The 11952-nt window shown below is 35.4% G+C and overlaps 2 protein-coding genes across 4 annotated transcripts; one reads left to right on the top strand and one right to left on the bottom strand.

Moving 5' to 3' along the window:
- Positions 1–4475: 4475 nt before the first annotated feature.
- Positions 4476–7324, top strand: LOC21391591 (pentatricopeptide repeat-containing protein At3g42630). Of its 2 annotated transcripts, none has more exons than XM_024172617.1 (5): positions 4476–4726; positions 4924–5276; positions 5541–6600; positions 6750–6940; positions 7095–7324. In XM_024172617.1, exons 1-3 carry the CDS (start codon positions 4628–4630, stop codon positions 6349–6351), a joined length of 1263 nt encoding a protein of 420 aa, XP_024028385.1. In that variant the 5' UTR covers positions 4476–4627; the 3' UTR covers positions 6352–6600; positions 6750–6940; positions 7095–7324. The 2 variants fall into 2 exon arrangements, with proteins under 2 accessions (XP_024028385.1, XP_024028384.1); XM_024172616.1 differs by having other exon boundaries at positions 6727–6940.
- Positions 7325–8455: 1131 nt separating this feature from the next.
- Positions 8456–11657, bottom strand: LOC112093685. 2 transcript variants are annotated; one of them, XM_024172612.1, is made up of 3 exons: positions 11549–11657; positions 10723–11430; positions 8456–9042 (listed from the first exon to the last, which is right to left on the bottom strand). In XM_024172612.1, exons 2-3 carry the CDS (start codon positions 11334–11336, stop codon positions 8865–8867), a joined length of 792 nt encoding a protein of 263 aa, XP_024028380.1. In that variant the 5' UTR covers positions 11337–11430; positions 11549–11657; the 3' UTR covers positions 8456–8864. The 2 variants fall into 2 exon arrangements, with proteins under 2 accessions (XP_024028380.1, XP_024028381.1); XM_024172613.1 differs by having other exon boundaries at positions 8456–9024; positions 10723–11657.
- Between the last annotated feature and the right edge of the window lie 295 nt (positions 11658–11952).

Raw genomic sequence — 11952 nt, 5'->3', positions numbered from 1 at the left:
TTTTTCTTTAAAATCTATTCATACTGTAGGCGAGATTCCTACTTACCTGATTTACAGAGCTGGAATCCACTTTTTGCCAAAGAGCCTATTCTCTTACTTGCTTACTTCTGAAAATGAACACCCATTGAGAGTGTGAGATTATCTGTCATTTGCTATTTTATTTTAGTAGCCTATGAAGGAAATCCAGCCCTTTACTTAAGGCATGTATTCCTTTCCTTTACTGAAGGATAATTTACTATAAGGATCAATTTATTAAATCCTCAAAATCTTATTTTCCTTAATTGCCCTTAGCATACTAATGTCTAGGTTGAAAATCATTTACCCAATCTAGTAACTTGTTCTCCATAATTTTTTCTCATTGGACTCATTATATTATTAAGGCCCAATTTAGCCTAGAAACTTATTCACGGCATTCTAGCTCTTAGGCCGTTAAAATTTAAACTCTAACGGAGTCTCTTAAATTAATGCGGGCGTTGGACCCACATCAAATCCTCAAAATTCTAAGGACCTATCGTGTTGGGCTTGTAAGTGCCCGTCATGATGTTTTACTCGAAAACTATTAAGCTTTTAAAAGAACTATCATTCGATTTTTATAAAATGATAACTCACTCATTTAGTTACAAGCACTAAAATCCCGTTGTAAAATCTCTTTTCGAATATCGACTTTTGAAAACTATTCCCCAAGTCGTTTTACAGTTGACTTGTAAACCACCGTGAAACTATGTTGTAGAAACCCATTTTTTTTGAAATCTTTCTTCACGGCTATTCCTCATTAAAGCGAGGTCTAAAACCATATTATTTTACTGAAATCACATCTCAGGTTCTTTGATAATCTTTTATTAAAAACGTCACTGTTTTAGTTTCGTTTTGTTAAAACTGTGCAGTTTCTGAAATCTACGTTTCACTGCATCTTAGAGTCAGATTTTGAAAATCTGTTCTTCACGATAATTCTTCGACTCATCGAGATCTAAAATTATCATTTTTAAAGAAAGTTAAAATTCAGCCTCTAAAGGCCTCGTTTAACTGAAAACAGTGGCTGCTATTTTTTTTTCTTTTGCTGTAGCAATCCTTTAATAAGGCTGTAGCAATCCTTTTAAAAATGCTATAGGACTGCTGTAGCAATCTTCTAATATTGCTGTAGCAATCTTTTTGAAAAGGCTTTAGGATTGCTGTAGCAATCTCTTTTAAAATGCTATAGGATTGCTGTAGCAATCGCCCTTTTTTCTATTTCTGAAACTGTGTTTGACAGCCCATCCATTTTTGCAAACTGGCTTCAAACTTACTTTTAGAGTTAAAATTGGGTTTTGTCATAGTCATAGAAAATGTTCAAAACATCGAGGGCTATAAATTCAAACTTTGAAACATTAAACAATCTCGCTCTAGGGTTCTTATTTTCGCGTTCAAAGTAACCGGAAAATTTTTCTCTACCCGGAAATAAGCAAACTTAAATCAAGCATAATCATACCATATTAAACTAACCTCATAACTCACAAAACTAACATAAAACTTACACACCCTTATTACAATCTTATCTCCTCAAGAACCACAAATTTAAATCCATAAATCCAAGCTTAAAGTTGGCTAGAAATTAATGGAGGAGAGTTTAAGAACTTACCCTTGAAGAATTCCTTCTTTCTCTTGAAAAACCTTTGAACTCCTCTAAGATTGTTAATGGCTTGAAACTATAAGAGTATAAGGAAATTTGAGAAGAATAGTTCTACATCTCAAACTTTACTAGAACATAAAAAGATAGAGTTTAGAGTTTCCTTACCCTTGGAGGAATGCTTGACTAGTCTCCTCCTAGACCCTTTGATCTCTTTCTTCTTCTTCTATGGTTTGCTAGTGGCTCAAGATTGGGAGAGTGGAAGAAAATATTTGAGAGGAAATGGGTGGTATGGCCGGATTTTTGAGTGGGGAAAAAGTTAGGAGAAAAAAAATGAAGCTTATCCTATGTTGATTCCTTTTATAGACAACATGGAAATCATTTTTTTAACATTACATCAACTCCTTCAATCAACCAAATTTTTGGTTCAATCCCCTAAATCATGGCCCGATTTGGAAGGAGAAAGGAAGAAGTAACTTTGCCATTAATTCCCCTTCAACCACTACCATCACATCACCTTAACATAAAATCTTCTAGCACACTCCGCTAGCCAAATTTTTGGCTCTATTTTTCTATGCATGGCCGGCCAAGTAGAGAAAGAGAGAGAGAAAAATCTCACCCACCCCATTGTACTCTTGTCCACTTTCTTAAGTTTCCCTTTGAAACTGATAAAAAAATATACTGACTATAAGGAAGTAACTTAACCGACAAGAATTTGTTTCCATTACTGACAGTTCCTTTTCTACTGCTTATTTACAGTTCAACTGTTAAATCCTCGACTGCTTTGGGATCACATTAAATTCTTACTCGTGTAATATCTTGAACTGTTTCAAGTCTTGAAATTATTTCTAGACTGAACAAATTCTAAATTTAACTTTTCTGCATTAAATCCCGGGAATGACGTTGTTTCTGACGATGTCAACTCCCGAGCTCACATTGTACCCTTCTACTATGGGTATTTATCTTGTGACTTTAACCTAGCTGTCTGGCAATTAAGGATTTTCTCTTCTTTTAAAATGTCAGTGTGTTTTTTTTATACGCTGCTAACATCGTGCTATGCTTGGAGATTCTTGAAATTAAGATTCTCAAACTATACTTGTACTGAAAATTATTCTGCCTTAAAGTACGGCGAGAATTTATCGATCGAATTTACTCGATCAAAAACATGAACTTAACATGAAATCTACTACAAAATTTAGGAATACAAATATTAATTTCATAAATCCTTCATTCACAATATAACATAATATTTTCTAGGAAAATCCTTAGCTTAAATAAATAAATTATATTATTTAAAGTCTAGGATTTTTTCAGTCATTACATTATCTTGGCTTCTTACTCTAAATGTTTTTAATAATGTTTTTAATAATAACAAAATTCCCCATGAATTATGACCTTTGTAGCACTTTACTCCCCGAATTTCAAAACGTAACATCCACTCCCTCCGAACTTTGTTTCGTTAACAATTTTGCCCCTTCCGTTACACTGAGTGACGGAATTTGTCACGTGTCCATTATTTAGTGAGATTTGAAAGTGCAATGACGCTTATACCCATCTTCGTTCAGAATCACTGGTCTTCGATGTTACCTATATCGACATAATTCACCATATTCATTCCTAAAAACCAGTTCTTTTTTTTCCTCATCTCATTCATCCACGGCGAGTTCCTCATTCATCTTCATTCCCTTGCCCTCTCATTCTCTTTTGGTTTCTTCGGCACGCCTATTCCCATACTCAGTCGTGGAGGGTTTTTACTCTTTCTGGTTTCGATCTCTTACTTTCTTTTGTTCTTTATTGTGGGATGTTGATTCTTTTTACATTGAAATTCTTGCTTTAATTTGGTTATGCCTGTGTTTTTTCCTTTGAATTTCTTTGTAGACAATGTTTGGACTCCGTTACACCCTCTAATCAAGCCCAGATGTTAATGCACATTCATAGGTGATGGGTTTTCTTTCTTTACCTGTTCTGTTCCTTTTTTTTTTTCCCTTTCTTATTCCTTTTTTTTCGTTGGGTCGTTACCTGCTATGGGGTTTTTTTAGTTGCCTTTTATTTTCTTTGTGTGTTAAAGTATTTGTTCTTATATGATAATTTTTTAGGACTTCAGCTTGAGATATTGCACTTGTTGGAGATGTAGCCAAGGCTGCTTGTGTATCTTTGTTTTTATTTTCTTATGATGGTTGGTGTATTCGTCACTGCTCCTATGGTAGGAGAAATCAAATGTGCTACATGGAGTAGAGGTGAAGGATGGGTCTGGGGTTTTTGAAAGGTATTTTACGATAATACCTTCATCAGATGAGTATTTACGTGACACGTAGTGAATTTCGTCATTTATTATAACATAATAAATAAAATTGTTAACATGGAGTGGAGGTGAAGGATGGGTATGGGGTTTTTGAAAGGTATTTTACGATAATACCTTCATCAGATGAGTATTTACGTGACACATAGCAAATTTCATCATTTATTATAACATAATATGTAAAATTGTTAACATAACAAAATTTAGGAGGAACGAATGTTTACGTTTTGAAATTTAGAAAACAAAGTGTTACAAAGCTCATAATTCAGAAAGAATTTTTAAATTAATCCTTAATTAATTATAACTTAAAACACATATTACTTTCTACATGCAAAAGCACCTGGAATTCAACTAGTCTGTTATCTATATGCCGGTATAACAATTTTTGTTTTTTGTTTTGTTTTTTTTGTTTTTGTTTTTTTGCTAATCATGCCGGTGTAACAGTTTATTTCGATAATTTTTGAAGCTTTTTCTTCATTCATTCATCTGTCTGTAAAGCCTCGTCCTTTAATTGTTGCTGCTTGTTACAAGCCCTCCTAGTGAGCTTTGGAGCTTCCCGCCATTTACAAGGTCTGTCGTTTACACGGAAGAGAAGAGAAGCGAGTTCAGTGATGGATTTGGGGCAGCTCAGCTGAATATAATAATATAATATTTTGGGTTAAATTCAATTTCAAGGGTAGTGATTGGAGGCTATTTACGATTAATTGGCTTTCATCGAACTTGAAATGAAAGATCAGCTCCTTTTTCTTCTCCCCAAACCCAATAATATCTCTTCTCTACTCTCCAACTCCAACCAACCAAATCGACCTGCTTTACCACGCCAGGTCTCTCTCTCTCTCTCTCTCTCTCTCTCTCTCTCTCTCTCTCTCTCTCTCTACAATGTTAGCTTAGCTTTTGGATTGATTAGATTAAAAGGCTTGCTTTTTTGGAGTTTTGGTTATTTGTTTCTGATGCTTGTTCTGTTCATTTTTCATGTTTTTGGAGCTCTAATTTATTCATTTTGGATTGTAATCTTGTTCAGATAATCCGGAAATGGAAACAAAAAGGAGTCTTGACCTTTGATGGGAAAGCTCCTCCTCCATTATTACTGAGAAACTTGAGCAAACCGGACATAATTGGCTTGTCCGAGGAGGTTTTGCTCCAACTCAACTCAAAATCTGAGGTGGGTTTTTTGGATTCAACTTCGTTGTATTCCCTGATGCTGTTTTTCGCGGGAAATGGGCTGTTTCCTCAAGCGCAGGCCTTGTGGGACCACCAGTTGGTTAATAGCTCTTCTCTGCCCACCATTGAAACTGTGGCCAAGCTTTTCGACGTTTTGTCCCAAAGAGGACATTTCAATCAAGTATCTGAAATTCTCGCTCAGCTTAGCTCCAGGCAAGGATGAAATATTTCACCAAAATAACAAGACTTTTACGTTAGAAATGATACCGTATTATTTCCCAATTCTTCGATTTGTCTGTGGAATTATCCTTAGAGGATTTATAGTTTCACAAGGAAATTGATACTCATACTGCAAAACAGTTTCGTTTCATGAAACTAAACAGAAACGTTGGGACAAATTAGTAACTTTAGTTTTATAGAATATGTAGAACTTTGACACAATGCCTGATAAAATTTTTTTATGATCTTCGGCTTTAGGGGTGCGGACATCTTACCCCAAGCTTACTCTCTTGCCATTTCTTGCTTTGGCAATGGCGGCCAACTTGAGCTGATGGAGAGCGTGGTTCGGGACATGGTTTCCAAGGGCTTGTCTGTTGATGCTAGAACTGCCAACGCCTTTGTTAGATACTATAGCCTTCACGGTTCATTGACCGAGATGGAGGCTGCTTGTGATAGACTAAAGAGGTCAGAGTATTTGTTAGACAAGGAAGGAATTAGAGCCGTATCTCTTGCCTACTTAAAGCAGAAGAAGCTTCATAGGTTGGGAGAGTTCACGAGAAAGGTGGGGCTAGGGCGAAAGGACGTTGGAAACCTCTTGTGGAACGTGCTTCTACTGTCCTACGCGGCCAACTTCAAAATGAAGAGCCTTCAGAGAGAGTTCTTGAGGATGGTGGGATCAGGGTTTCGTCCTGACCTCACCACGTTCAATGTCCGAGCCATGGCGTTTTCAAGGATGTCCTTGATGTGGGACCTTCATCTTAGCCTTGAACACATGAGACATGAGTTGGTTGTTCCAGATTTGGTGACTTATGGCTGTGTTGTGGATGCCTACTTGGATAAAAGGCTTGGGAGGAACTTGGACTTTGCTCTAAAGATAATGAACTTGGATGGCTCTCCTGTAGTACTGACTGATCCTTTGGTGTTTGAAGTTTTGGGTAAAGGGGATTTCCACTCGAGTTCGGAGGCCTTTTTGGAGTTTTCGAGCAGCAGGGACTGGACTTACAAGAAGCTAATTGCTGTGTATAAGAAAAAGCATTACAGGAGGAATCAAACCTTTTGGAATTACTAATTATTAACCTGACCTGCTATTGCATGTGAAACTTTAACTAATGAAATTTACTCTTCTGTCCTGCATCAATGCCGCAAGTTGCAAGATTGCGTGGTCTACGGATGCATTCAATCATTTCTTACAAGGAATTTTCATTTTTCTGGTAGAATAACAGCAAACTTGCCACCCGGAGGCCCATTTGTTAGAATGGATAGCCATGTTTATCCCGATTATGTCGTTCCTCCAAGCTATGATTTTCTCCTCGGAATGGTCTGTCAAACTTTCCCTCCTTGTTGTATGTGTTTGTCTCTGTGAAAGATTGCTCAAATTATTAGCTGTGAAGATGCACATAAGCATTTATGTTGATTCCTGGTTCCTCTGATTTACTCTGTCCAGCTTATTGTGTGGGCACCAACCAGGGAAAAGGCTATTGAACGCATGAAGAGGGCTCCTGGTAGGATTGGAGTTCAAATCCCAGAAGTTTGTTTTTTTTTTTTTTTTTTTTTTTTTTTTTTTTTTTTTTTTTTTTTTTTTTTTTTTTTTTTTTTTTTTTTTTCTGACAGGAGTTGCTACAACTATGGAGTACCACAAACTTATCCTTTGTATGGAGGTAGGGCAAAAAACACAGATCGATTTGTGAAATGCATCTCTGATTCTTCAAAGAAGCTTGTCATTCTGTGTGACCATTTTGATATGTCTTACACGCAACGATGGTAATTAGTATTTTGACTAATTATTTGGCCAACTGATTTGGGTGAACACAGCCCCAGAAGGCAGAAGATTGTCTGGAGAAAGAACTAGCGACTACTGCCGCGTAGATCACGGAGATGATTACCCTGAAGCCGGCGCGAAAAGAATTAGTTTAGCTCCTTCTAAGCATTTTATCAGTGTAATTTACTTTCACAGTTAATTTTTATTTTTTATTTTTAATGCAACCACGACTATCAACTCTTCTTCTAAGAATTTTGTTTGCAATTTTTTATGATAGTGTGAGTGGCTCCCCTTCTATTAGGGTGGACGTGTTCATGATTAATCTTTTAATGTTGCTATTCAAGAATCTTTTGGAATCATAGTGTTATGCAAGTATAAAAAAATTGCTATTTGTATATTCGGGAATCATCACGTTCAGGTTAAAAATAATTAAATTCATCACGTTTCATTAAAAATAATTTAGGTTAAGTTTACTGGTGTCTTCTTAATTTTGAGACCGTTTCTAATTTGTTCTTAAATTGTAAAAACTCTCATTTTAACCCCTTGAATTTTAAATTAATTCCACTTAGCTCTTTTATATTAGAATTTTTATTTAAAACGGACAAAAAATAGGTAATGCGATTGCATGATCTTTCTGATAGAATTTTTATTAAAAACAAATAGAAAAAGACCATGTAGTTATACTCGATCCATTCTTTTTCTATCTGATTTTAACAAAAGTAACAAAAATTCTAACAAAAAGGATTAAGTGAGACTAAACAAAATTCAAGAGATGAAATAAAAGTTTTAAAAATTCCAGACGCAAAATAGAAAATTTTAAAATTCTAACCCTTATCAATTCTAATACTTCTATATTAATTTATATGATATGTCAAAAAGTTTATTCTCATTAGTTCATTTTACTGGTTGAAATATTTTTTTTATTGTTTCAATTAATTTCTCTAATTAGGACCCGTTTAGATTGGTTTTAAAAAAACTGTTTTTACCTTATTTAGTCTAAAAGCCGTTTTTAAACATGTTTGGATGGACAACCTAAAGTGTTTGTCTTTTTTAAGCAATTTTAGAATAAACCATCTCTTTAGTGCTTATGAAAAGCTTTTAACATTTTATTTGTAAACAATAAATTAAATATCTCATCTATATCCTTTTATTACATTACTTTTTATAACAATAAGTACTTTTGACATTTTTACCCAAATATGTTCAAAAGCTCTTTTTAAATATAAAATTATTTTTTCAAACACTATCCAAACACTAATAAAAAAGAACCTCAATCTATGCTTATCTTCTTCTACTACTTCAAAGCACAAGCACAAACATAAGCTATCCAAACGGCCCCTAATCATTTATTGAACCAGCTTTTACAAGTCAACAGTGCAAGCACCCACGTGGCCACGTTAAAAAACTGCAGAGGTCAAGACTCAAGAGTCTCCAACTTTTCATTTATAGGGAAATCATGTTTAAAATAAGACCAATGACAAGCACAAAAAAGCTTAAAAATTCTTGCATCAAAGTAGCATAAATTGCACATTGACATAGTCATTATAAAATTTATGACCATTAAATTCCGTTGGGGATCGCTATATATATGTATCTCTCCCTGATTTGGTTCACGGAAGTTCATAATCTTCTCATTTAAATTTCTCATAAGAATCTTAGAATAGAGACTCATCGTACTCGAATACTCTTCTCTCAGTTTTATATGCCACTTTTATAAATCTATATGCCGGTGTAACAAACAGGTTATTTGGATACCTTTTGCATCCTTTTTATTTATTGCTGCTATTTTTTTAAGTATTTTTTTTTTCCTTTTTTTAAGATAGTTAAGCTGCGGCAACCCCTGCTAAAAAGACTTGTGGACTAGAGCAAGGAGACGCAGGATAATCAAGAGGTTTCATTGCTTCAGACCTGCACTTCTCTTTATAATCTTCACTTCTGATGTGTCTGTCACGGCAATCACAACTGCAAAATGCCTTTTCTCCTCTGCAAACAAGGGCCAACCTTTTTTTTTATTAGTGAAAAGATGCCAACTATGTTTTGAATATTAGATAAGATACCGAATTTAATTTGCTAAGATGTCTTTGTTCAAAGTTAATACAAGTTTGAGGTATAATATAATGAAGCATCACAAGAAAAGAACTCAACATCAAATGCTGCATATTGAAGAAAGAAGAAATTCTGAGAAAATCTTGGCTAGAAATTATCTACACATTCACCAAATAAATTTCCGTGCAAGGTAAAAAGAAAGAAAGGGTTTTTAATCGTTAGATTACACCAAATTATATCAAGACTACAAAAAGCACGATCAGTTTAATAAAATTTGATGAAGACTTGACAGTTAGAAAAAAGTAGGTATTCTTTAATAACCACCAAAGAATTCTCCGTCAAAGTTTATTGCAATTTGACTTTCCACTTTTCGGACACAATGCTAGAGAACATGAGAAGATATCGAAATTTCCAACCGAAAAAATAGTAGTTCTAGATGCTTGATGACGTGACAGTAGACTATGAATGAGACTCACTCACCAAATGGTAAGCGTACACTACAGAAGAAGGAATTTAAAGAATATGTAATGCTTATGAGCGGAACGATGGGATTGAATTCAAAACATGACTTTGAAAGCGCGACAAAAATTAATCCATAGTCAAACTAATGATTAAGGAAACTGCTCTGATTCTGAGCTTGCGTGTTGCAACTTTACAAAAGAACCAATGCATTTTATAAAGCACGCATGGCGTGGCATATGACTCCTTAAGCATATTCAAACTAATGTAACCTTTTATACCTCAGCTCAGCACCTGGTATTTGGTAATTGTAATGCAATAATAATAATAATAATCATAAAAATGAGTGAAGAGTGAAGGCTTTCCCTAATGATAATTAGCAAGACAGTACTGCAGAGTCTAACGCAAAGTTGAAGACTTTTGTGTTGAGAAAAGACCTACAAGAACCCTCAAATGAACTATCAAAGGCAGAGGCAAAATCAATGAATATGAATCACCACCAAATTATGATCAGCCTGATTTCTATTTCTAGAACAACACAGATTCACAACACTTAAGACTGAAGATCCATGCTCCGGTTAATGCAAAAGTACTCCCCAGAACAAAAAGAGCCCAAGGCAGCAGAATTCATAAACCATCAAGCAAATTTGCAAAAGTAGGAAAAAAAAAAACATTATCAAAATTCAAAATTTCAGGAACAATATTAGCACTAAACAAATTTCTATAGAAAATCGGGACTCACCTCCATTTCTAGAAAATCAATAAATAAATGAAAATGGACACCCATCAATGAAATGAATCAAGAAAACCACATGCAAATTGCAAAAGTAGGAGACAAAAAAGAGAGAGATCAAAATTCAAAATTTCATACGTTTTAGAAACCACTAATAGTAATACACAATTTTCACAAGAAAATCAGTACCAACCAATATTTTCATGAAATACTAATCATTCAAGTCAGCACCGACCAATATTCTTATGAAACACTACTATATAGAACCAAAAATTCAAAATTTCAGAAACAATTATTAGTAAAACAACAACACAAGTTTTAACATAAGATTCTCATTGAAAACAACTCTTGTAGAATAGGACCAAACTAATTCAGTTATGTTAGAACGAATTAATTAAGAAACTAAAACAATTCAAAAAAGAAATCTGATATTTGAGTTGTACCTGTACATGAAAATGTCTAGTCCGTGAAGCTGTTTCTTGCAAAGAAAGCAAGAATTCAAGAAGTCTGAGGTCCAAAACTCCGTCTCCAGTTCTCCGATATTGGTCGGCGAAGCGGAGAACACTCCTCGAGAGCAAGTCACCACACAAGCATCATCACAACCGCCATTATCGACCTTATTGTCGCCAAAATACACGCGTTTCGTGACCAAATTGTTGCCGTGGTGCGAAATCACGCAAGTGTAGCTCTCCGACGACTCGTCGACGACCTCCTCTTCATCGTCGGGGTCCAAATCCCCGTAATTCCGGCCACCTCTGAAATTCGCGGCGGCTTTCGCCGACGAAACGATGGGGATCGGGCTCGATTTGGGCGAAACCGCGATATACGGGTTAGCAGAGGCGAAAGCTTCGTGGGAAGAGGAGGAACCGGTCATGGCGGCGACGATGCCGAGGCCGACGACGCCACCGCCGTCGCCTCGGAAGTTTCTCGGAGACGACTTGGCTACGGATGATGGCGAGGGCTTCGTATCGAAGGAGAAGGACTCCGAGAGAGTGGCGAAGAGAGAAATACTGATGGAAGGTTTCTTTATGGCTCTTGTTGCTGATAAATTCTCCATTTTTGATTCTCTTTTTCTAAAACTCGCTACTTGTCAGATTCTCGAGAAAATATCAGAGCGAAAATGCCGCCATAGAAGAGGACTTTGACTCTTTCTGGTTTGCAAGTGGAGGTGACATTAGAAAGAGATTTTAAGCGTTAAGAAAGAGTGATGAAGAAGCAATGCATGGATTCCTTTTACAGAAGAGAGAGAGAGAGAGAGAGATTTCTTACTGTTTTGTAGAAAGAACTATCTTCACTCTGTATCTTCCTCACAGAAGAGAGAGAGAGAGAGAAAGGAGGGAGAGAGACAAAGAGGAGAGAGAGAGAGAGAGGCACTTTCTCTCTCTTCTGATCTTCTTCTTCTCTAACGCCTGTTGTGGTTTCAGGGGAACCTCCAATATATTAATTATTTTCTAACAGTTTTCCCTTGATTTTTATTTATTTTTTATTTTTTCAGTGGTATACTGATATTTTATAAATTTGTTTGATTGTATTTGTTTGGTTGTCAGTACTCAGTTGTCATTTTCCCTCGTTTTATTTAATATTTTTATTATTAAAATAGAAACACCTTTATATTTCTTTGTTAATTAATTATCTGCCAATCAATCACTTGATTTTTTATTGATATTTTTTGT

The sequence above is a fragment of the Morus notabilis genome, unplaced genomic scaffold (genome assembly GCF_000414095.1).
Source record: "Morus notabilis unplaced genomic scaffold, ASM41409v2 Scaffold359, whole genome shotgun sequence".
NCBI lineage: Eukaryota > Viridiplantae > Streptophyta > Magnoliopsida > Rosales > Moraceae > Morus > Morus notabilis.
The sequence above is the reverse complement of the archived record's forward strand: the minus strand, read 5'-3'. Positions and strand labels throughout refer to the sequence as shown.